This window comes from Vitis vinifera, chromosome 1 (genome assembly GCF_030704535.1).
Source record: "Vitis vinifera cultivar Pinot Noir 40024 chromosome 1, ASM3070453v1".
Lineage (NCBI taxonomy): Eukaryota > Viridiplantae > Streptophyta > Magnoliopsida > Vitales > Vitaceae > Vitis > Vitis vinifera.
The window spans coordinates 3,185,941-3,211,110 of record NC_081805.1 but is presented as its reverse complement, the minus strand read 5'-3'; the positions used below and the strand labels follow the sequence as shown (position 1 = coordinate 3,211,110).

The 25,170-nt window shown below is 33.1% G+C and overlaps 3 protein-coding genes across 4 annotated transcripts; all 3 read left to right on the top strand.

Annotated features, from left to right (window-relative positions):
• Positions 1 to 3,194: 3,194 nt before the first annotated feature.
• Positions 3,195 to 6,072, top strand: LOC100268043 (large ribosomal subunit protein uL15c). Its single transcript, XM_002279275.5, has 4 exons — positions 3,195 to 3,413; positions 3,491 to 3,833; positions 4,661 to 4,812; positions 5,685 to 6,072. Exons 1-4 carry the CDS (start codon positions 3,333 to 3,335, stop codon positions 5,895 to 5,897), a joined length of 789 nt encoding a protein of 262 aa, XP_002279311.2. The 5' UTR covers positions 3,195 to 3,332; the 3' UTR covers positions 5,898 to 6,072.
• Positions 6,073 to 15,059: 8,987 nt separating this feature from the next.
• Positions 15,060 to 17,604, top strand: LOC100266248 (uncharacterized). 2 transcript variants are annotated; one of them, XM_002282626.5, is made up of 4 exons: positions 15,060 to 15,432; positions 16,168 to 16,354; positions 16,460 to 16,523; positions 16,843 to 17,604. In XM_002282626.5, the coding sequence occupies exons 2-4, from the start codon at positions 16,197 to 16,199 to the stop codon at positions 17,143 to 17,145; spliced, it is 525 nt and encodes a 174-aa protein (XP_002282662.1). In that variant the 5' UTR covers positions 15,060 to 15,432; positions 16,168 to 16,196; the 3' UTR covers positions 17,146 to 17,604. The 2 variants fall into 2 exon arrangements, with proteins under 2 accessions (XP_002282662.1, XP_019074380.1); XM_019218835.2 differs by having other exon boundaries at positions 15,156 to 15,432; positions 16,150 to 16,354.
• A 2,486-nt stretch (positions 17,605 to 20,090) lies between these two features.
• Positions 20,091 to 20,678, top strand: LOC104878581 (uncharacterized). Its single transcript, XM_010649164.3, has one exon. The coding sequence runs from the start codon at positions 20,200 to 20,202 to the stop codon at positions 20,563 to 20,565; it is 366 nt and encodes a 121-aa protein (XP_010647466.1). The 5' UTR covers positions 20,091 to 20,199; the 3' UTR covers positions 20,566 to 20,678.
• Positions 20,679 to 25,170: the final 4,492 nt, after the last annotated feature.

Genomic DNA, 25,170 nt, shown 5'->3' with positions numbered 1-25,170 from the left:
TTTTTCCTTGCTCAAGGGTCTAGGTCTATTGCCGTATCAACTGCTAGTATCATATTGGAACATCAAATGAAGTGCCTAAATTAATGTCATCGTAGATTAAATCTTTTACCACAACACATAACAAAATCAAGCACCCCCACCCCTCCATCACCCCTATGCTTTAAATTTGGGCGGCATCCGCCTAACCTCTGCCCAATCTGTACTCACATTGACATGGATAAGGCTTCCAACTCAAAAATATTAAGGTTGACTGATTAAAAATACAGAAAACCCACCCAAATCCAAACCCCACAGTATTATTCATTTATTTATTTTAAATTATACCATATATTATTTTATTTAAATATAAAATACAAAATTATAAGAAAAAACTCCGTATTGTTTTAATTATATTAGATATTTAACTTTTAATCTCTTATTTTGTAATATGATTTATATTTTATAAACTCTAAAATTTATTATTATTATTATTCAATAACTTCTTGTTGACAACCTCTAGAAATCCATGAAAGCCTGGAACCCGAGTTGCCCATGGCTTATAGCTTTGCGTGGATTGGGGATTTCCAACTAAACCTCAAGTTGAGTTTGTCACTAGTTAAACATCTTGATAGACGGGTTTACCATAGTAGCTTTTTTAACCTTCTAACTCACCCAATTCACGGCCGGTCCACCCCCATGTCCTTTGAGGCATCTTGCATTAAAGCAAGCCCCAGTATCCCAGCATGACATTTATAACTTGAGAGCAATCAAGACAAGCAAAGCCTTGCAGACATGGCGCTGATCTGGTCACTATGTTGAATGAGAAGGGCATGGTAGGGATGTTGGTCCACATGTAGCTTAAGGTCCCTTTGTATCGTAGTACCCTGGGCTTTGCTATGCCTCTTGGAAGTCATGTTACCATCACTATCTAATACTTTATCAGGGGTTTTAATGATCCAACTCGGATTGCATCAACCCCACTCAACTTTTGTTTTATCCGTTGGAACTAGTACGTTGATTGATTGTAGTCATTTTCAATCAATGTCAAAAATTAAAACCCCCGCTAGTTTTCTTTTAATTGTCTAGAATTAGTGGAGTTTATCATGTAGATTCTACACCCCTAAACTTCTTGACCACCACAAGATTCATGGATGAAGAATGGTGGATGAGCTTGGGCAGACAGTGAGTTCTGTCAAGGCCTGCGCTTCATATATTTGCATCTGCTAACATTTGGTGAAGCCTATATAACGTGTGTGAAGGTAACTGAAATGACTAATGGTACAATAATCTCCAATTAGATAGAAGAAGAACAGGCCTTTCTTGGCAAAATAAGGTAATAGCCATATATTTATGGGCACCTCCCTGAAGGCAAGAAAATGCAGTCTCTTTAATGCTTTAGTAGATATGTTAAATAACCAGAGAACCAGTGTAACAGATTCGTATTGTAAGGAGTTCAGAGAATGTGGATTTTTTTTCCTCTCTCTCTCTCTTGTGATTGTAGGTTTAGTGGGATGAAAGTTCAGAATTTATTAAAAGGCAAAGAACTTCATCTTCCTCCTCTCAAACATCTTACCTGCTTATGAGTTATGATCACAAGTCAATAAATCTTGAGCTCCACAGAAGAAGCTAGCTAATCCAAAATTTTACTTAAACCCTGCTGACCAATGTCCCAACACCAACAAAGACATAGAAGTCAGGAGTTATGTGTGAATCAGGACATGACATTGCATCACAAAAGAGGAAAAGATGTGCAATCACCAATTGAGAAACCCAAGTCATTCTCTAGCTATTATTGGGCAAAAAGTTACGAATTTTTTTTGCATTTTTTTTCCCTTAAGAATCAGAATGAAGGGTCACAAGATGTTAGGAATCTAGTGAACAAATCTAATGATATCATCATTGTTTTAGTCTCGAGTGTTGAGACCTCGTGTCCCTAGTGATTCACATAGTTGCCAAATGAATGGACGCACGACTCAACCAATATAGATTCTTGATTCAGTCGTTCCACCTGCAAAAGGCGTTTGGACGGGGTGTCCAGACGCACCCTCCGATGGTTTTGTCAGTCATGATTAGAGAGAGATAAATCAGTTAACCTTTTATTAGGTATAGCAAAACTTACCTTTCTCTTTGTGTGAAGGTTCGTATATATAGTATCAGCAGCTTTGTTCCCCTCTTTAATGGTGGGGAGATATTTTGTGTTGTCATGATAACACTAGGTGGTGGCAGGGCCATCATCACCCTACGTGTGGCTGATAGAGATCGTGATAGGCGATCGTATGAAGTGATCGTGGGAAGTGACTTGTTGTCGCTTCATCTTATCCTTTCACTCTGCAGGTGGCGAAACGTGGGTCATGGCAAGCTGTTGTGAAAACGTGCAAGACTTGCTTACTTCAATCAATGATCTGGGCAAACGTATCCGGATGGCCTATGTTGGTCGTCCGGATGCATTTGTGGAAGTCGTTCGGATGTCATGCTTATGAGTGTCGTGTGCTTCTCCTTGAGGTAGTCCGAATAGGAAAAGCGTGCCACGTGTATTTTTAGGAAAATCCGGATGAGGTTAATCCGGATGAGAATGTGTGCCACGCGTCATCAGAAGATGTGTGTCACGTGTCATCAAGAGATGTGTGCCACGTGTTATCAGGGGGAGGGGTCCCTACATTGAGCAGCACTCTAAAAGAGATGACTCAAAGAATAAAGAAAAGGAAGAAAAAGGGAACAAAAAAAAATAAAAAAAAGAATGCCAAAGGACTCTTCTTCACCAACATATTAAACTATATTACCAGGGCCATATGAGATCATTAAGATCCAAGCAAGGTTGGATGTTCTCAAAACGGAGTCTGCTTTTATGCAATCATGTTCTAATCCATGAGTACATTACAGTAAAGTTTGATACCTTTATCCTTGTAATTAAAGAACTGTTTTCTTTTCCATTTTGTTTTTTAGGGCAATAGAGATAAATAAATATTGGAAAATACCTCTCTCATGGTTTGAATAAAAATGGTGCGTTGCATGGTTGAGTACGGGGGCTGCGGACACTTACTGAAGGTCTGCCTGGTAATCTTTCTGTTCCAAACTGCGCTTGAGGCTTTCTTGCGTTTCAAATTTGAACCCAAGTCCAGGCCCAACTATATGGGCCTAGACATTAATTTAGAGGAAGAATGGGTGGAGGAGTCCAGGCTCAAGCTGGCGGCCCATATTTGCTTAGAGTTCATCTCCATGGGGTATGGTGACGTGTCAAAGCATAATTGCGAAGACTGCAGTGAAATGAATCGTAGGGGATTGGATCCGTTAACTCCCCTATCCAGGTGTTGGTGCGAGTGAAGACAGCCTCACATCACTTCAACTCCTCACCCATGGCAGCTCTACTCTCCGTCTCCTCTGCTCCTTCGTCCAGAACACCTCTCTTTCTGCATCACCCTTCTTCTCCATTCAAGGTTCTCATGTTCTCTATCACTTTCGCAATATAATCGTCAGCATCATGTTCTTCTGACTTGTTTATTCCTACGTGCAGGGAAATGTGAGAAATCTCAAGGCAAACCCATGTCAATTTCTGACTATCAAGCTCGAGGTAAAGGAAAAAGTGAGAAAATCTGGAGTGGTTGTTGCGAGCCAAGGTTCTCCGTCTTCGGTTGTTGATAATGTTCGGTTTCGGCTGGATAATTTGGGGCCACAACCAGGGTCGAGGAAGAAAGCCAAGAGAAAGGGAAGGGGTATATCAGCGGGACAAGGGAACAGTTGTGGGTTTGGGATGAGGGGTCAGAAATCGAGGTCTGGTCCTGGGGTAATGAAGGGCTTCGAGGGCGGCCAGATGCCCCTTTACCGGCGAATCCCCAAATTGCGAGGAATTGCGGGAGGTAATGAATGGTTGCAGTGGTTCCATGATTGCTTCTTATTGTGCTGTGTTGTGTGTTGGGTTCTTTTCATACATTCTAACTTCAATGAGGAGAGCACAGTCCTGTCCTTTGAAATTTTTAACTCATTGCTTTGTCTAAGACAATGGGGCACTCGTTTGAGTAGAATTACATGCGGAGCATGTGTTTGAGAAAATGCTTCACTTGATGCAGCCCTAAATGTTAGCACTTGGGGTAGTTTAATACAGCATTGACGCCTCTTTCATTCTCTTTGTCATTGGCCAAAAACCAAAAATTTCCAAAATTCAATTGTTTATTACTATACAGTTTGACTGTCATAGTTGATCATTCACATTCTGTCAATCTTTGATTCTTGGGCACCAAACCAGTGTGTGGAAATTAGAATGCTTCCCTCCTTCCCCTAGATCTTTAGGCTTGTGTAGAAACATTAGAACCAACAATTATGATTATTGGAATGAGAAGTCAGTCAACTTTTGTAATCAAAGTTGTGAGAAGCATGAGTTTTTACGCCCCAATTGCCAGCCAAATAGCTTAGCTGGTTGAATTTTATGGGTACTTGTTTTCTTCTTGAGCTTGAATGCTTTCAAATCCTGACCTATCAAGATTACATATATTTTAAAACAATACAACCAAAAAAAAGTGGAGTGACAAATTGTACAAATGTTTGCTCAGGTCAATTTTACTCATGATATATTTCGAAGCACATTTATTTTAAATTTGGATTGACTCATTTCAGCTCAAGTTCAGAGCAAGCATAACTTGTTATAAATTCAGATTACTTATCCATACTTGTTTTTTCATTTTACAAGGTATGCATGCGGGTTTACCTAAATATGTCCCTGTGAACTTAAAAGACATAGAAGCAGCTGGATTTCAAGAAGGTGAAGAGGTATCACTGGATTCTTTGAAGAAGAAGGGTTTGATCAACCCATCAGGAAGAGAAAGGAGACTCCCTTTGAAGGTACATATTGAGCTAAACATTTTACAACAGATCTTGGCGGTTGAGATCAATGGAATTTTTTAAAATTTGAAACCTAGTAACCTACCAATTGAATTATTTTTCCTGATCTTTTTCATGTGGTAACAAACTTGATTCAATATTAAACACACACACACAGAAAAATTCTCAGGTATCATGATCCCTACAAAACTTGATGTGACAACATTTCCTAATATGGTTTGCAGATCGTTGCAATAAAATTTGTAAAAATGGGTATCAATATTAATTAAATAGGACATGAAAAGGATGACCGAAACTTACACTTGAAATTGAAGCTCATTCTTTACATCGTAAATGAAATCGACCTGAATTTAAACACTGCAAATGAAACCAACTCAGGAAAAAGAGAAGAAAGATGGAATATTATATACTTTCTATACTGCATGAGTGCATGCTGTGTACAAATGCACCTTCAAATTTTTCAGCCCTCGTGTCTACAGGATATAAAAGAATAATACACCAATCCCCAGTCTTCAGGTTTTTCTGCAAAGTGCATCCTCAAGATTTTTTCCAATTTCCATGCAAGGCCTGGTTTTGACACATTTTATCTTTTTACATAAAATTGCTCTTTGAGCATCTGATAATAAAATTATATAACTCCAAATTGAACACATTAGAAACATGGTTTCCACCAGAGAGACCCACAAACTTAGTTCATCTATCCATATCCTATCTGCGACAGCTGAAACATGATCGAAATCATAATTAATAAGTTGTACCTTACAAGATGGAAGTGAGTAGAAAGCATTGTAAATTCCAGAAAGTAGAACAAACATCAGATGAATATTTTCATGTTGCTTGGGGAAAGATGTTAATTTCTTTCTTGATTTCAGATTCTAGGTGCTGGGGACCTAAGTGTGAAGCTAAATATAAAGGCCCGTGCCTTCTCATCGTCAGCAAAGGAGAAGCTCGAGGCTGCTGGTTGTTCTATCACAGTACTACCAGGCCGGAAGAAGTGGCTAAAGCCATCAGTTATTAAGAATCTTGCACGTGCTGAAGAATATTTTGCCAAGAAAAGAGCTGCAGCAGAACAAGCTTCTTCTTGAGCAACCCCTGTCAGCCACACTGCTCTGTCCCTTTTCCCCCCCGCTTTTTCTTCTTAATATCTGAGATATGTAAAGTGCCATACAAGACATTCGAGGGTTTTAACCCTTCTATTCTTTTTCCCTTTTCTCACTGTTTTTGGATTCAAATTTGAGTTGGCGTCTTCCATTTGGCCTAGAGTGTTGCCGTTACCCTCCTAAAAGTTACTTGAAACTAACTCATGTTGGTTCTTTTCTTGCCCCAAGGTTACATTAAGCTAAAGTTACAATGTCCTTTTGTGATGATATTTAAACGGACAGGGAGGGGGTTGTTGAAAGTTATGATCTACATGGTCGTTATTTAATTTGAAACCACAAATCTCACATAAGAATCAAGCTATGCATAAAAATAGTCAATTCAAATCATATCACATCAGACTTGCTCGCCCTACTCTAGTGTTTGTATCCGTCCTTTTCCGTTACATTGCACGTGCAGTTTTTACTAGTATTTTAATAAAATTGGTACGTAATGGGGCAAGCAAGATTTTCTTCAATTAAATCTCCGGATTTGAATCTGTTCTTCTTTTGACAAAGGATGAATTGATACGCGTGTATATCACGCGCTTTGGGAAAAAGATGCCAAGTGTGTGGCTATAGATATGTGTTTGGTTTAAGAGAAAATACGTGGGAACATGGTTGGTCCTGCCTACCAAGATATTAGCCTCAGCTAACTTGTTGGGTGTGACAATAAACCTAAGAGGGGAAAACGTTAAAGACGATGCAGCCTTCTCTCTCTCTTTCAATAACTACAATTATTCAAGGTGAGGAGGTGATTGTGGAAGACACGGGTCGGTACTCTGCTTCTGGGTTAGGTCGATTATTAAATAGAATGGCCAAGGCCGGAGCCAACCTCAACCATTTGATACATTGGACTTTTCTCCGTGTCATTTCTCATGCTTTCCGCCAATCATATCGATAAAGCTGGACTTTTATTTGCAAATCTAATGCCATCAGCCTTGTATAAGACTGGAGAAAAGCCAAGTTTTGAGAGCGACAGAGCTACGGAAGTTGACTCCTCCAAGGGAAGAGGATTCTAGGAAAATGACTGCCTTTTATTTCCAGTTTTATGTTACTAAGCTAAGCTTTTACTGCGCCATTTCAATTTATTTCTTAGGCTAACATTTGGCCAACAAATTCCGGCATATTTGGTGGTCTTTCTGTTGGGTTTGGTTTTGGATGACGGTCCGAAATGGAATCCAAAGCAATATATTTCTGAAGCTAATGCCAACCTAAACCAACCTAATCTGGCCGTGCGGAATGGGTTGGTCTCTTGGTAATAAAAATGAAAATGGTTTCTTTGCAAATATTTTTATATTAATTATAAAATAATCAATATATTGCTTTTTTTATTTTTGAAACTGTTAAGGTTATTTTTTAAAATACGAAAAAATATTTCAATATTTTAAAATTCAAAAATATTGCTTTTGAGAGTATCATAGGCCCAAAATTCAATGCTTCAATCTTTATTTACTCCTTGTTCATATATTCATGGGATTAACATTTAATAAATTGGAGGTTAAACTTAGGTAAGGATGTTTGCTAAATCAACTTAATATGATTTAATAACTTAATTTAAATTATTAAATAGATTAAATATATATGATAAAATAACTTAATATTACAACTTATAGTGATTTTTAATTTTAAGTATTAAGTCAAATTAGTTAACTTATTATTAATCTCCAATCTTTTTTGTTTAACGCCCGTATTAATAAAATTATATTTTAGAATTATAATTCAATATTCATCACTCATTTTTTATAATAAATATTTTATTATTATCTTATACATCTACCATACATTAAATATGAATGTTTTATAAATAAATTTATTGTTTAAAATTAATAAAAAATAAATGAGCTAAAATCAATGAAAATAAATATTAATTAAAATTAATAAAGATAAATATGTCAATTTAATAATTTAGAATAAAATTTAAATTAGTTTTACTAAATAACTTTAATAATTAAAGTAAAAAATAAGTAATAAATTTTAAATTAATAACTTAAGGATAACTTAATTTAAATTATTCCGTAATAAATATTAAGTAATAAGTAATAAGTTTTAATTTAGTTCATAAATGTCTTCCGTTAATGGAATGCTTCAATGACAATAATCTTATAGGTATGATTAATTATTTATCAATAATGAGTTTAAATTTTAAGATTTATATCAAACCCAAACCACAAATTTTTCTCAAGCATATTCACAAGTTCTCGTGATCGAAATAATAAAAAATATATTTATTAATTTTAATATAGCAAATAACATTCTACATTTTATATCATTAGTGTTAGCACCTAATCCCTTGGAAAGTATGAAATGGATATGCATGACAACACCTTGCCCACACACGACTCAATACATGTTAGTGATGACATGTTTAAACTCAAGCAAGGTGTTGTAACTTGGAAAACTTATCATGTCTTCCAAGAACACACATAGATGGGAAATTGACTAAGGTGACCTTAAGAGATTAGAGCAGGCTAAGTAGCACAAGTGCAACGAAGATTTGCATAATGGACAATGGACAGTTTTGCAAGCGCACATAATGTTAGTAACACATGTTATATGACTCGGGGGCATGTTGTGTGAGAATGGCAAGGCGTGGTGACACACTCACATATACTTGAAACAACAAGTGTCGGATGTTAGTACTTTGATGGATTCTCTGCAATGCTATAATACTTAGAAGAATTTCCAAATACTAAAGAATTTCTAAATACTAAAGTATTTTTTCAAATTTTCTATAATTAGAGAAAATTCAATATGAGGGCCATAGCTCACATGGAATATTTCCAAAAGTGTTGGTTATAGTCACATTTTAAAATGTCATGAAATTTTGACGACGATAATCGCTTTGGAGTATTCCATATCGATAATCGGTTTTTCAATAATTTTTCGCTATCACCACATTTATCATTATTTTTATCCATTTTTCGAGTATTTATTAGCATTTTTTCCGATTTTTAAATTAAGCAGGCTATCACTCAACCAAGTTAATGCTTATAAATATATGTTCACAACAAATATCTTAAAGTTCATTATTAAAAAATAATAATAATAATAATTAATTCTAATTATTTTACATTAAATTACATAAAGTTTGATTGTAAATATAAATAACCACGAAACAACCATCGTTGAATCAAATTCACTAATTATGAAAAGAAAGTACATAGTTTTACATTATTTGAACTCAACTATTTTGAAAGGTCTTATATCAATTAAAGTATATGTTCTTCTTTCATGTCCGAAACACCTCTTATTCCTTAGTATATCACCTCACCTTTATGTTGAAGCTAATAAGTCGGTGTTCCACCTAACCTTTTAACCAAGACGATTTTCAAAGGTTTTGAGAGCTTGATGATCATATAGAATATTTGTTATCTTTGCCATGCATCCTCTTATTCTAAGCCTTAAATCTAGGTATTTATAGTGCATCATAGTAAATCTAATTGAAGCTACTTTGAAAAAGAAGGTTTCATTGAAAATAAAAATTTCAAATATTTAAAAAAATAGTATCAATATTTCTAATTTGAATGCTTGCGAGGGATGTTTGACTTATGGTAAAACATTCAAACCATACCTTAAAAGTATTCAAGCGCTAGGATGACATTTGAACATTTCATGGAAAATATTCAAATATTGCGGAAGTCATGTTATTGTTTTTCCTATCACATTTCCAAATTTTAGGTTTTTCTCCGTTTTTTATTTTGAATCATTCTTACTTTGTCTTACATCTCCAAACACATATTCAATGTTTGATGCTTGAGTAACATGAATTAGATAATAGCCATTAAAACTTAAGAAAACAAATTGTATTGGATGAAATAAAGTTATCAACTTAATGAAAAACATCGACAATGTTCTATTATTAGTTTAATTAACTAGCTTTAAAGAATCATAATGCTCGTCACTCAAGTTATTTTTTCGAACCTATATAAATATGGTCTCATGGTAATAAATCAATTTTTGTTATAAACGCCATGTTTTTAATCATTGTCACCCTAGGTATGATTCTACTTATGTTAAAATGATGATTTTATCATATTTCTCTTGATTGTTAATTTAAACTTGATTTCGATGAGACCAAAATGGGGTTAGGAACATTTTTTCTTTTTCTTTTTTCAAACTAGATTATTAGAAAGGATAATGGTTGTATTTTATTTTTTTTTCACTAAAACTAAGCTTATAAGTCAATATGAAAACTCGAGGAAAGGATTTATTCAAACATAGGGTTCATATATATGTATATAAAAAGAGAAACACAAAAGAGGCATTATCCATCCCTTTATATACAAGCAAACAGCACTGACAACAAAATAATAGCATGGGCATGGCCATTGACAAACTCAATCGGTCACAATTCTCAGCTCCTTTGAAAGGCTGTGTGGAATCTTTGAAAATCCATAAGATGAATTCAAACCCCTCTAAAATCTGACCATATGCCACACCAAAATATCAAAACCATGCCCATTCTATGCCCAGAACTTCCAAAATATTTTTTTTTTCTATTTTAAGACACTTGGTACAAGGGAAAATCACAAGCAGTCAGATTGAGATCATAGTCCAGATTCTCCAGACCCCACAGGATAATTTTATTTTCTCTTTAAATATGCAGAGTCAAATTTTGATAGCTGGGCACCGGCCTTGTGATATATCGACCGTCTCAAAAGTTAAAACCTAACACCAGAAAGGCAAAAATCGAAAGGGACAAGTCAGCAATTAGACGATGAGATCCGCTCCGACTTTTCCAGAACGTTACACTTCCATGCATTAATGGATGCCACATGGCTAAAATACGTCATCTTATTCTCAGTATAAAACAGCAACGGCCGCTAACATGTGGTTTTCTGTTTCCTTGAAAGCTCCTCCTCCGTCATTAAAGAAAAGAAGAATACAAAATTTGAAAAACAAGAAACACTGCGGATAAAATTGAAATCAATGAAGGGTTGAAAATATCCCACAACGGAACAGAAGGTCCGCACCGCCTTCATTTCCATTTTTCTAACAGAAATAGATATTATTTTGAAACACGTAGCGTGTAATAATCCTTTCAAAAGGCAAATATTTGAGATTCTGATTTTGACTACCCTGTATGTCACATTAGGAAAGTGTTTCCGGTTGATAAGTCAAATATATTTGTGGCTGAAAAAGGGAGAATATTTTTAATGATGTATTAGTTTTCGAATTGATTTTGAATTTAAACTTTTTAGAGAATGTTATAAAGTTTAACTTTATTTAAAAAATTAAAAAATAAATTATGGTTTAAAATTCAATATTATGTGAGGAATTGACGGTTCACGATTGGCCTCTATACTGCCACGGTACCTTTGCTTGGTTGGGTATGGTAGGTCTGTATGGCTTGCAGGTAAGGATCTTTTATGTACCTGAAAATTGAAAGAGAGATTTTCTTTGGGCATTGATAGTTGCCTTTCTTCTATTGGACGTTGTTAGGTTTGAAGTTGGAGGTTGGAAATATTTGATGAATAAGGTAAGAAAAAAAAAAGCTTTTCCATAGTATTAAATATATATTTTTAATTATGCAAAGATATTTTATAAAATACTGAATTATATATGGAAAGTGCAGATTTTTTTTTTCTCGAAACCACCTATTATAATCCAAAATTCAAAATTTTAACTATTTTTTAAGGTTTTTTTATTTTTTTAATTAATATTTGAATTTACTTAATAAAACAAAGAATAATTCTACGATGGACAATTACATGTGATACATGTATATAGTTCAAATGTTATCTCATAGGTTATCTTAATTGAGTTTTAATGATTATAAAATAAAATTATAGTTATTAGTGGTTCGAATCAAGTTAAGCATTTCAGGTTTACTAGGAAAGATTCAATGAAAACTCAAATAACCATAAAAGAATATCAATATTTTGAAGATTTGAGAAGGTTACCGACCTAAAGTAACCTGAAACCTTGTGTAAGATGTTATTTGTTAACATACTTGAATCTAAATTATTTTTATGACTTAAATTTTAAATTCATTATTTCTTGAATTTAAAAAGATCATTATTATCAAATAATTTGATGGTTTTTTTACTTCAAATTAAAACCCTGGTCTAGTTTATTTCCAAGCTTTTCAAAAAGGTTAACACAAGTCGTTTGAAGTTTCAAACCTTAAACCAAACTAGTTAACTACTTTATAATGCAATCGGTTGAAAGAAGGAATTGCACAAAAAATAGCCCAAACACTTAAGCACATTCAAACGTACCTTGTAAGCATACTCAAAAGCTTGTCCTTCGTTTTCATTTTTCTAATTTTGTTTCAAACATATAATAAATCTTAACCCATAATATACCTTTAAGTAGTAACCCGACTATATTTACCTTATCAACTCTAATAATGAACTCATTAATGTGATTTCAAAGTTTATTAAAACCCTGAAAATATATAAAGTCAAATTTAAGAATATTTAAATTAAATTTTCAATCCAAATAACTAGTTTAGATCACCAATACACATTAAAGCACTTTAAAGTACAAAACAAGGAGTTAAGAAGTTTTTAGTAAAAATGCAATCGGAGGAAGAAAATATTTTGGAAGGAAGTGTTTATTGATTGAGTTTGTTTAACACATGAAAAATGCATCTCCTTAAAGTTATATAATTATATTTCAGTTAATTAGTTTAAATCATATTTCAATAGTAAATAAATAAGCATTTATGTCTAATATATATTTTAAAATATAAAAATAATGGATTTAATAGGTGTTTAGTAAATCAACTTAATAACCTTAAAATTTTAAGTTATTAAATAAACTATGTCTGATAAAATAAAAAATATGACTTAAAATTAAAAATAATTTTAAGTAATAAGTAAAAAATTATTCTTAAATTCATATTTTCATTTTATCCCTTTAACTTCATTTATCTTAATTACCTCTACAATCTCTTTTTATTATTTCACGATCTCTATTGTTATTTGATCTTTTTTATCCTAATTATAATTTATTAAAATAAATATCAATTCAATAATTTAAAATTAATTTTAAATTAAATTTATCAAATTATCTTAATACTTAAAGTAAAAATTGAATAATAATTTTAAATCAATAATTTAATTTAAAATCATTAAATAATCAGTATTATGTTTTACCAAACACTAAATCTTATATGTACTTGAAAAGATAAATCATACATCTAATTTTTATTTTTTTTTTTTGCACAAACTATACTTACAAGTTAAAATTACGGGGATGCCATTTAAATTCACTTATTTTCTCTCCTTTTATGTTTTGTTCCTCGTCATTCCCAAATTTGAATTTTGTTTCAAAAGAAAAATGTCCCATAAAAAGCAATTGAAGTTGATTTCTTTTATGGTGTGGAAAAATTTTTTAAAAAAGTTTTCAGTGAGAGTTGTTTGACTAAATGACCAATAGATGTAACGTCACTAATAGTACCTAGCTTTAAAAATATACATGGTGGTTCCTTGCAAAGGGAATATGAAAATGTTGTACCCATTATTATGCATACCAAAGAAGCTAGATTTCAAATTTGGACCAATACAACAATAGCAAAAAATTTTAAAAACACCCTTCGACATGCTAAATTAGAACAAGAGGAATAAGAAAATTTAAGTTTTGGGAGTTGGCGGCTAGTGCTTTCCACACTAGTCTCATTCATGAGCATATCTTATTCCCAATCATTTTTTTAGTATCAGTGTTTAATTAACTCACTAAAAAGTTACTAATCCCATGATAAAACATGATTAATGTTAAATCTATCTTGTTAAACTACATTGCTTAAAGGGTGTTGAATGTTGTGGTCAAATGTGTTGTTAAAGGAAGAATGTTCATGAAATTGCATCTAAAATCACATGTGGGGTGAGGAGAGGTTTATAATAAATGATTCATTTAATTTTATAAGTACAAATGCTATAAAAATATCAATAAAGTCATTAACTTAAATAACTTAATCATCTTAAATAAAGGAAAAGTCAAAAGAAAATATAGAATAAGAAATTATTTTGAAACCTAAAAGCAAAATGTTTGAAATTATAAATTTATTTGATTCGATAATATATATTGTATTTTATATTTTCTTATATTAGAATTGAGTTAATTTAACACAGTTATCTTATTTTATTATAAAAACATGAGAATCCTACTCATATCTTCATAAATATCATTTTTTTTTAATCAATATCAAATTAACTACGAATCATTAGATCGTCTTTATAATCGTTTTTAGCTCAAAATGGTTTATTAAAATTAATCTTTATTATAATCAGCATATTAACCTTATGAATATAACCCCTTTGACCTATTTAAAATATTTTTATGAATTGTGTGGATCTCTATATTTGTCTAAATATAAGTCTTTCTTCTGTCTAGGTATAAAACATGCAAAAAATTATTTGGGTAACGATCATATTCATTACGCAAGTAATAAATGTATCAAATCATTATGTTAGGAATAATCATGGATAAAAAAAGTTTGACTTAAAGCCCAAAAATCATTATTCATAAAATCAATTATAGACATTTAAAATATTAAAAGATATGTAAAGCAATACAATTCTATAGGAATAAAAGATCACTCGATATCAAATTTCAAGTATGAAAAAAACTCTTCAAAAAAACTATTATTCGTATCTTTCAAAAATCGATTTAAAGAAACTTGCTTTGACAAATTATTTGAATATAGGTATACTGACAGTTGGTTTGAAATAAGTTTATCAAAAAAGATATTATTGATTGTGTATTGACAATACGATTAAAATAAATAATTTTACCTCTCAAATTCCTATATTAATTTATTTTCTAATAAGGAGGCAATTTTCATTTCCCATACTAAAAATTTGACAGAAAAGTAGCACCTTGATTTTTATTTTATACTAACCCGTTTACTTTTGAAGTTTTTTCTAATTAATGTTCATCGATTCACCGACCTTACTTAGCCTTTAGCACTTTCCCATCCCCATAAAATAAAATAAAACAAGGAATAAATTTAAATTCGAATTTTATAATAAGGACACATAAAGGGAGTGGGAGGCAGGCAGCGATTGACGGGGGGTGTTACGTGTGATGCGATATTTATCAGATTTTTATTTATTTTATTTTATTAATACTTTGTTAAGGAGTTGGTGCCAAAACCGATGAGACTTCTCGCGGGACGCACCGCCTGTGTGAGGGAGTAAAAAAAATAATTAAAAATAAATAAAGAAAAGAAATAAAAAGGGAGGAGGTTGGTTAAATAAATGGTAAGGTTGTTTTGCAGCTTTGCAGGTTTTGCCTCACCCTTCCTTCCGTCCTCTGCTTTTTCTTCTCCCTCTGTTGCCCAATTCCCTCTATTTCTCTCTCTATTTTTTTTTTCCTTTCTTTTTGCCTTTTGTTGATTCTCTTTGCTTCTTCCATCTATAAATCTCTCCCAACCCCTCCTTTGTCTTCCTTCTTTCCTCCGCTCCCAACCCCCTTTGTCCTCATTTGTTTTTTGGTTGGAGTCCCTCCTCAGGAAGAGAGCTGTACAGCTGAGGTAAAGCTACCCATCTCTCCTTTTATTGTCTTTTGAATTTTGCATCTTGTTAGTCTACACCTGGGGATGTATATATATTTTTTGGGTCTTTCATGGTTTGTGGATTTGAGATCAAGACCCTCTGTAATTTTGTTTCCCTTTCATGGATCTTGCGCAGAGCTTCCCAAAATTCGTGGTAATGGATGGATTTAATAAAAGCTTCATTTGTGTTGATTTTTCCTTTTTGAGCTTATTTTTCGTACGGAATTGTTTTTTTTTTTTTTTTTCCTTTTTCCCCTCTGATCTGGAGAAATCTCAAATCATTTCAAGTTTTTCTTAACAAATAAAACAATTATCGTTAGCAATAAAATCCCTTTTCCCTTTTTTGCATACTTGTTTTGGCAGATCTTACCTGATCTGCTCATTTCAGACATATATGGGTGCTCTATCCCACATCTCAATATAAAGAATTCAACTTTGTTCAAAAAATCTTCGTTCGCGAGGTTTTGAATTTCGTATACATACAAAAAGTTTTGGTTGATTTCAATGTTTCAAGGAAACAGATAATTTTGCTTTTTTTTTTTTTTTAAGTTTATATTTTGTTTATTTATTGTTAGTATTATTTTGGGATTTTGGGTTGACTGGATCTTGAGCTTCATTTGGTTTCGGATCTGTTCTAGAAAAAATAAAAAAAATAAAATATATTAACGGATCTTTAATTGTGTCTTAAATGAGAAGGTGTTGGTTTCTGAACAGGCGTTATTAGTAAGAGAAGATATCCAAAAATGAATCAATACTGCGCATTGGCAGCTTGTGAAGAAATGAGGCGCTCTGTGCCTGCATCAGAGAGGAGAGCTCCGGTGGTTTGCCCCAAGCCTCGCCGTCTCGGTCTCTTGAATGCCACCATTGTCGACCCCCTCAGGCCCATTCGATGGCATCTCTCGTAATTTTCTTTTTCTTTTTTTCTTTTTTTTAAAAAAAAATATTTCTCTTTGTTATTTAATTGGGAAGAACCCATTTTTAACTGGTTTTTGTTTTTGACTTACAGGAATCAAACGGAGCTTTCCGATTCAAAATCAGGGACTGATCTTCTGGACATCATCCTAGCAAAGGTGCAATCTTTTTCCTTCATATGTTTGTTTTTTGTACAAGCTTTTTATTTCTTTCTTGTTAAATAGGCTCGTGATTCTGCACATGAATCGCCTGAAAAAATAATTTAAATGGGGAAAAATCTCAAGTAAAGTCCCATTATCACTTCCCGTATTTCTAGCAAAATCGAAGCACTTTTCTTGCCATTGTGTGGACAAAAATAAAAGGAAAAAGAAAATCCTTGTTGGTATGATATTTTGATAATTTGTGGGTTGTGTCATCTCATAGTCGAGTGGTGGATATGAAATTGAGGAGTGATCATTTTTTTATTCTCTTTTACAGGGTGGTTATGGTGCAGAATCTTGCACACAAGTAGCCTCGTCGCCCCCATTTTTCAGCGGGTCACCGCCGAGCAGAGTTGCTAACCCATTAATTCAAGACGCTCGATTCGGGGATGAGAAACTCAACCCCATCTCGCCGCCTTTGGTGTCGGTCCCCTCTGGCCTGTCATCCTCTCCATCTTCGTCTGCAAGGAAAGGAGGATGCATTAGGGCGAATTTTGGGAACAACCCGGCAGTGAGAATCGAGGGGTTCGATTGCCTGGACAGGGATAGGCGAAACTGCAGCATCCCTGCTCTTGCTTAGAACCCATTTCAACCACCAAGTACATAGAACAAACACGCCAAAAACAACTACAACAGACAAACACAAACGTTGATAGCAGCAGAGGAATTTTGAGATTCTCCGGAGTGTGAGAGCTGAGATCCTTTTACTAGTAGTGGTAGTGTATATAAAGTTTAGCGGTGTCTTTGTATGTAATCATGTGTCTGTAAGTAAATGGAGATGTTGACCAAATAATGGAGCCAGTCGCTTAGGTTGTTTGGGAGGTTTGGTTTGGCCTGATAATGTGTCGCTGTCATGTCCTCCTTGTATTGTAAGTAACAGTCTGTGAGGAGGGGAAATTTTCATTTAATTTATCTTTTGGGTCTCTTTTTTCCTAAGTTAATGGGCGGCTTATGAAGATAATCTGTAAAAATGAAGTTGGTATGGAATCGTCTAAGCGGGCCATTTACACTGTAAATATAACTGTTCCCCTTTGGATTCCATTGGGCATTCTCTCTTTTTATGATGTGTGTTGATGTTGCTTATGAATCACGCGAGTATGGCCTCTCTGGGTCTGAAAGGGTGAAGGCCGAAGGGTAATTTTTGGGTGACATCTCATCCTGCCAACAGATACCCAAATCTGTTTGGCCTTTTCTTCTATTTTTATTTGTTTCTGGGTTGGCGCAAGGCTCAGTAACGTCAGCATCACACCTCGGCATGTATGAAAAATCTCGAGGAGGTCCACATTCATCCTCCCTTTGGGTGGATCCAGCTCACCAAAATTCTTCTTTACTTTGATTCCAGCAGTCATTTTCACTGCCCCCTCATTTGATTTCCCCACGTACCAAAGCTTAAATTGAAAAACAATGTGGGGGAGCCAAAATTTTGTTCAACTCTGTTAGAAGATGAAATCAAAAGAAAGGCTGATGCCTTCCTACTTCAGGGTATTATACAACAAGGATTATTATGCGCAAAACTTCGTCATAAATTACCTATGGGTTTAATCACTGCCAATGTTATGATAACCCTCTGGCAGAACATAAAGGAGGTTTTTGCTTCTATAAAATAATATAGAGAAATTCTACAATGCAACCCAGTTCTTGCTCTTTCCAAATAGCATTTTTGTTTTCATATTTATGTCTCAAAGGGATTCGCCCACATGAGGCACCAATTGCTCCCTATTATTAGTTCCACCAACAGGAGGGTCAAGGGTACCGACATGAATCCCTATGGTCCAGTGATATATTATGGAATCGGGGAAGGGGAATGGCAATGATCAGCTCAAACTCTGAATCCAGACCCCTTCTGCAACGTCCATACTCCTACCAAGCCAATCACACATACATGTTTAGAAAAGCCTAATGTGTGGGCTAGCCTCCAAGTCCCCACATGACACTCTCCCACGAGCCAACGCGAGGTGGTCTGATTATAGCCTATCGACTTTCAAGGTTGGTGGGGGGTGGGGTGGTGCATGAACTTTTGAGATATAGACAACAATTAAGGTATCCATGTTCCAGGGATCTACGGTCTACTCCCTGTTATGTTCGTCCTAGAATAAGAATTGGATCATCAGATAAATGTGGAAATTTATGTTTTTCAATGGCTTAATTACTATATTTTGATGTTCATATGATTTTAGCTAAGAAATTTCTTGGAATCACAGCTTTTCCGGGATTTGTAAACTATTTATGCCTTCTCATCCAAATCCAAATGAAATTTCACACCTATCCACATTCCGGACCCCAGTGTGATAGGAAATTATGCTAGAATTGAATCATTCCCTTCAACTTTTTTTGTGGAGTACTATTCATTGCGGTGCGCGATACTGGTGTGGTAGTAGACAAAGTTGTTAGCTTTTTTTCATCCCATGCCTTTTCCTTTATTCAAAACGCCATCGTATTATCATAATTACATAAAGGGATTACGGCAACGGCTTCTGTCAAATCATGATTCCTACTATTGACTATGCTTACCCCCACCCATGTTAAACTTGAAGGAAAAACATAAATTATTAAAAAGAAATGAAAATATTAATTAAATAATCTTCACATCCACTGCATATTTGAATTAGTTAATTTCATGACCTAATAATTAGGAAAGGTTAAAAAGGTCTGTATTGGTCACCATGAGTTGGATTGATGCACTGATACCTTTTACTCAAGCTCCAATTAAAAAAAGAAGTGTACTTAATAATATTTTAATTTTATCATGGTTATCAAAAGTTTTTGTGCAAAGATATTTTATCATTAATTTTCGAGTCTCAAGTATGTTATTTGAAGGTCTTGTCTTTTTTTTTTCTTTTTTTTTTTAACAAGAGTCGAAAGAAGGCTTTTAGGGATATTTGATTCTTAAAAAAAAAAAAAAAAAATTCTTAACTAAGGAAAAAAAAGAAGGAAATAATGGAAAAAAGAATATTAAAAAGGGAAAAACAAATGAAGAGCTGCTGCTTTCTTGCTGACGTGGAGTCATTTTAACCAAATATTCCTTTAAGTTTGAGCTGTTGGCCCAACTATCTAGGCTCAAGCCCATTGGCCCACCAGCCTGGGCGAAGCCCGTGACAGGTCGCAGCGTCAGTGCACCTCAAACAGAGCCAGTCCCATGGTCCCCACCTTTTCAATGATCAATGGAGCCAAAGTTTGGCCTAATGGTGACACTAGGGTCAACCGGAGGAAATTGTAGAAATACATATGTTCTTAACTTTGAGTAACAGTCTGAGCAATCAAAGCCCATCTTTGTTTCCACCCTGGAAGTTCCTATTGGATATGGGTAATCATTCCGTAACAGGGCTGTCCCTTGATCACCAAACATTCATTGTATGGGGTCGCAGGTAGAACAGTGGTCCAAATGACAAATATACCTTGGTGTCAACAGCTTAGCGTGGGAGGGTGCAGTGGGCTGGCTGCTGATATGTAGACGAGGACAAAGCAAGTTGCATGTGAAATGGCGATCATGGAAACTTGTAAACCATGTACTGCACCACTCCAATTTCCAAAACACCCCTCCTCTTCACCCTTCCCCTTCCCCTCTTTATAAATATATATCACTTCCTTTCTCATTTTTCACTCTCCTTAGTGTTTCAATCACGACTCCACAGTGATGAAGAGACAACGAAATATGGTGAAAGTTCCCAAGTCGAGAGATGGAGAGAATCACGTTAAAGTGCACAAGTATGGGGTGGGGAAGACGAAGAAGAGAGTGAAGGAGGAGGTGGGGAAGGTGGAAGACGAGAAGAGGGATGACAGAGAATCCATTGCGGTGGCGCTGGAGAGTGCAGTGGCATGGGAGGAGGAGCCATGGATGTTGAGTGGGGTGGTGGATGAGCAGATGTCATGGGGGTTGTTGTGGTTCCCTTGCTGGGACATGGAGTTCATGGGTGATGCTTATAATCAACTTTATAGTGATGTTGTTTGGGAAGACGATGTTTGGAACTTGAAGAGCATAACAGAAATCCCAAATCCATGAGAGAGAGGTAGAGACTTTGTTTTGGTGTTTTCTTACTGTAGCAGTAGCAGTAGCACCCTAGTTTCCTTCTCCTGATTTTTCCAAAATTTCTAATAAAGCAAGTACCAATTCAACACCAAGTTTTGTGATTTTAGTTCACTCCTATTTTCAGAACATCTCAAGTGGAATCAAGTATCATAGGATTAGGATCTATTTTGCATTGGGCTCAACTCCACAGCTGCGCCTGAATTTCTGCTGTCAACCCTGTAAAAACCGACAAAAGTTTTCGTATGGGTTTTTGGGCCCACGTTAGTCAGGCTGCGTGCGATTTGCCGACAGACGTTGAACAACCCGCTTTTAGGCTTGACCATTACATCTTTTCCCTTATTCTCGCTGCCCTACGGCGTGAAAATAGATATTAATTGATTTGAAGGGAGGTTTATAAAAAAAATCCAAATGAAAGTAACAATCCTCGATTTGAAATGATATCAAAAGATTCGACTTTACGAAGAATTCTGTTTGTTTTGGATGAGCAACGGTGTCTTTCATTATTATTGGAAATTGATGGGTAAAATGTTATTTTAATATTTTGACTGTACTAATATATATATATATATATATATATCAAGCAATAATAGAAAAAGAAATGAAATCCAACCTTTTTTTTTTTTCATTTCATTAAGTAAATTCTTTTTGCTTGAAATTTGTGATTCTTAGGCACCAATGTGTGCCTTTTAGTATTTTTTTTTCTTACATTTTTTTTATACAATTAAAGTTCTAGTATACCACTTCAAAAACTCATTTCGATAACTAGAACAAGTTATCTCACCCACATAAGAGATAGTAGACCACAACATCATGAACTACCTCGGTTAATGAATTATTGTAAATAATAGTATTAGTTTATAAGGAACTCATAGTCATATCCCGGTATGTATTCATTTACATTTAAATTGTATATTAAGTGAACTAATGGACTAAATGTCCATCAAAATAATAAAGAAAAAAAAATCAATGCACACGATAGCAACGAATGAATATGAATCATTTATAATATTACAAATGTTGCAATAGATAAAAGAAATTCACATTACGAGGAGAATTTCCTGCATACTTTCTAATAATAGTGAGGGAAAAGATAAAAGAAATAGTGGGCCCAGGATGCAAAAGCCATGTAGTGTTGTTGGGTCCTAGAAGCTGAGATGGGCCAAATGTAACCCAGATCAGGCTAAAACACCCAGCGGCTTTAACTCTTAAATTTTAATGAGGTTCTCCCAAGGCCAGGCCTTGGATTCGAGCAAATGAGTTTGGGCTGCCCCAATTAGACGTTCAAGAGATTTGTGAACAGAAGGCCCAACTTAGATGTCCACCAGTTATTTGAATCTCGACCGGTCGCGTAAAAATTTGTAGCTAAAGATGCTATTTTCGAGCTACGTTAAATAATTATAACAACGAATTGCAGATTTTTTTGTACTGAAACCAGTTTTGAAAACCGGGAAAGACAAGATATTTCTTAACGTTTGAAGTGTGATACTAAATTGTGGTAAGCACTTCACTTATGAGGCAATGTAAATAATTCGGTCGGAGAAGAAAAATAAAGTTTTTGTTCAAACACAAAATCGCCTCTGGAAAAAATTATCGGCTTAAAAATTCTAAAAAATTAATCCTTATATTCAAGATTCATGTATTATTCGTCTGTGTCCAAGCACCTTCAACATGCACGTGGCTTATATAAAATTTTCTCTCCCCCTCTGTGGCTCATATTTAATATCGGGACAATTATGTTTAGAATCTAGGTGAACCAAAAATTAAGTTTTGGTTTATATAAATTTACTATTTAAACCCAAAACTCACAAGAAGTGTGAAAATTGAGAAGAATGATATAAATTTTTTATCTTTTTAGAAATGACTCTTGCTCACTATGAAAAAAAAAAAAAATATTAATTTAAATTTTATTCTTTTTGTAAACCTCAATAAAATTTAATATATTTTAGTGATTTGGAAAAAATACACAATTTTCCAAAAAAAATAAAAATAAATTATTATTATTATTATTATTATTATTATTATTATTTAAAAATCAAACATCTTGAAATATATATATATATATATATATATATATATATTTAAAATTGTGTATATAAAAAATAACTAAAAATATGTCAAATTTATTTTTTTAAAATAATACATTTTTTGAATATATATTTTTTTTAAAATGGTTTTCTAAAAATAATAAATTTTCACAATAATTATTAAATAAAATTTTTAAATAAAAAAATTTGTCAAACATTATAATATAAAATAGTTTTGAAGGGTATATTGGTCTCTTTATATTTTATATTATCTTCATCAATTATATAACTTATATGGATCAAAACTTAATTTTTGAGTCCAACCGAGTCCAAAACACAATTGTCCTTTTAATATTTTACTTGACTTGTATCCGAATCAATAATTTCCATTTATTAAAGTTTAAAAATCCCACTTCTTCAACGGCATTTCAAGTTAGGCATCAATTTTAATATCATATATTTCTAATATATATATATAATGGTGGAGCTAGGGACTTGCACAGTCTTGGAGAGAGATTCGATGAAATAGACATGTCTGTTAACATGCGGACTACCTACACATGGGCAGAAAGATTTTATGAAAGTTCGTTGTTCATTGGAATCAACTTTGAGCATTCCCCATATAACTTAGGTGGAAGGCGAAAAAAACCTCCCTTAGAGGGGTTATTAATGAGATACCGCTTTAAAGTTAGAATTCTAACATTCTGGTAGCACCTAAAAGTCAATGAATAGCTTCACATAAACAATTTATATGAAACGTATAGTCAATGAAAAAAGTTGGGAGAATTATGTTTTGGGGGTAGATGGACCCTCAAATTAACAAAAGGTTCATGTAACTCTTCAAATTGAGTATAAGACCCGATGAAAATATGGAAATTGAGTTGAAGGATATCATCCTTCAGTATTTCCAAAAATGTCATTTGTTGATTTTGAGAAAAAAATTAATATTTTTGAAAAATACTTTTATTTAATTTAATATTTTTTTAAAATGCTTTTATGTAATTTAATATTTTTTAAAAATTGCTTTTATGTAATTTAATATTTTTTAAAAATACTTTTATTTAATTTAATATTTTTTAAAAATAAATTTATTTAATTTAATATTTTAAAAAATATTTAATTTAATATTTTTTTAAATACTTCAATTTAATTTAATATTTTTGAAAAAAAAATTAATTTAATATTTTTGAAAAAAATTTAATTTAATATTTTTGAAAAAAAATTTATTTAATTTAATATTTTTGAAAACTACTTTTATTTAATTTAGTATTTTTGAAAAAAGAAATTATTATTTAACTTAATTTTATAAAATATTTTATATGTGTTCTTAAATGGTATATTTGTCCATTACTATTTCATATTCTTCAATTCAATTTGAAGAGTTATATGGATCTTTTGTTAATTTGGGGGCCCATCTATCCCCAAAACATAATTCTCCCAAAAAAGTATTATATAATAGTTAAAGTAATTAATGGTAAGTATTATTATTAAAAAACTAAATAAGTTTAAATATTAAAAATTTCAAAAGAAATAAAAAATGAAAAAAAAACCATTAAATTTTTTCAATAATTTTAATTATTTTATAAAAAAAAACCTTTAAAATTATTTTAAAGCATTCAATCATTTTTATTATAAATTTTTATATTTTTCAAATGGATGAGATATACCCTAAAGGCTTCATTATCTTATAACTTGATTTTATTTATTTACTTATGTAAAAGGCTAATTTTTGTATGTACTTTCAAAAATGTAAATTAAGATTTTCATAAATGTCAAATAAATATCTTATTTTTTATTAATTTTTTAAATAACTAAATATAAGATAGTTAAAAATAAATCATCGCTAAAACAATAGTAACTTAAAAGTATTATTTTTTATGATTTAATTAATCCCAATAAAACAAAATTATAAAAAAATAAATATATTAAAAGAAGATTGAATGAACAAGAAAAAATAAGTATCAATTTTAAATGAGATTTTATTTATTTTTTTAATTTTAGTTTAATCTTAATATTTTATTAGTAATTAATAGTAAATATTATTTTTTGGGCAATAATATTCAATTGTCATTATTTTTAATTTTTAAAAATTTTAAAATTAAATTTATATTTTTTAAAGGGGCCAAAATTTTCATTTTGATTTTTATTTTCCAAAAAAATTTTAACATATAAGGGAATTTCTTTTTATTTTTGGAAAATTGACGGGGCAACATGGCGTGCCCCAACAACCCCCCGCCCGAGCCTTGGCAGTTGGCTCCGCCAGTGTATACACACATATATAATAATACTTGTCGCTTCCCGACATACGCTGAGCTGCGCTGGGCCCCAGATCAAGCATGCATTTGGGAAGATCTAATAGGATGAGAGGATGGTTTCGGTAGGAGTAATATTTTACCAAACGTTTTTCGCCGGGTGGCAACCAAGTTTTTTTTAATTGGATGAAGGAATTGAATCGTGAATGAGAAAGCTGTTCGAAAGTCGCGTGTCGTGGACGCTCTTTTTTCCTTGGAGTGGGTCTACCATTTTCCTTTTTCCCAAACGGTGTCCACGGCTT

Excerpts from the sequence above, each read along its gene's own strand:
- LOC100266248 (XM_002282626.5), top strand. The coding sequence starts at position 16,197 with ATGAATCAATACTGCGCATTGGCAGCTTGTGAAGAAATGAGGCGCTCT. Across the intron at positions 16,355-16,459 it reads CCCATTCGATGGCATCTCTC|GAATCAAACGGAGCTTTCCG; the intron begins GTAATTTTCTTT and ends TTTGACTTACAG. Across the intron at positions 16,524-16,842 it reads TGGACATCATCCTAGCAAAG|GGTGGTTATGGTGCAGAATC; the intron begins GTGCAATCTTTT and ends TCTCTTTTACAG.
- LOC100268043 (XM_002279275.5), top strand. The coding sequence starts at position 3,333 with ATGGCAGCTCTACTCTCCGTCTCCTCTGCTCCTTCGTCCAGAACACCT. Across the intron at positions 3,834-4,660 it reads ATTGCGAGGAATTGCGGGAG|GTATGCATGCGGGTTTACCT; the intron begins GTAATGAATGGT and ends TCATTTTACAAG. Across the intron at positions 4,813-5,684 it reads AAAGGAGACTCCCTTTGAAG|ATTCTAGGTGCTGGGGACCT; the intron begins GTACATATTGAG and ends TCTTGATTTCAG.
- LOC104878581 (XM_010649164.3), top strand. The coding sequence starts at position 20,200 with ATGAAGAGACAACGAAATATGGTGAAAGTTCCCAAGTCGAGAGATGGA.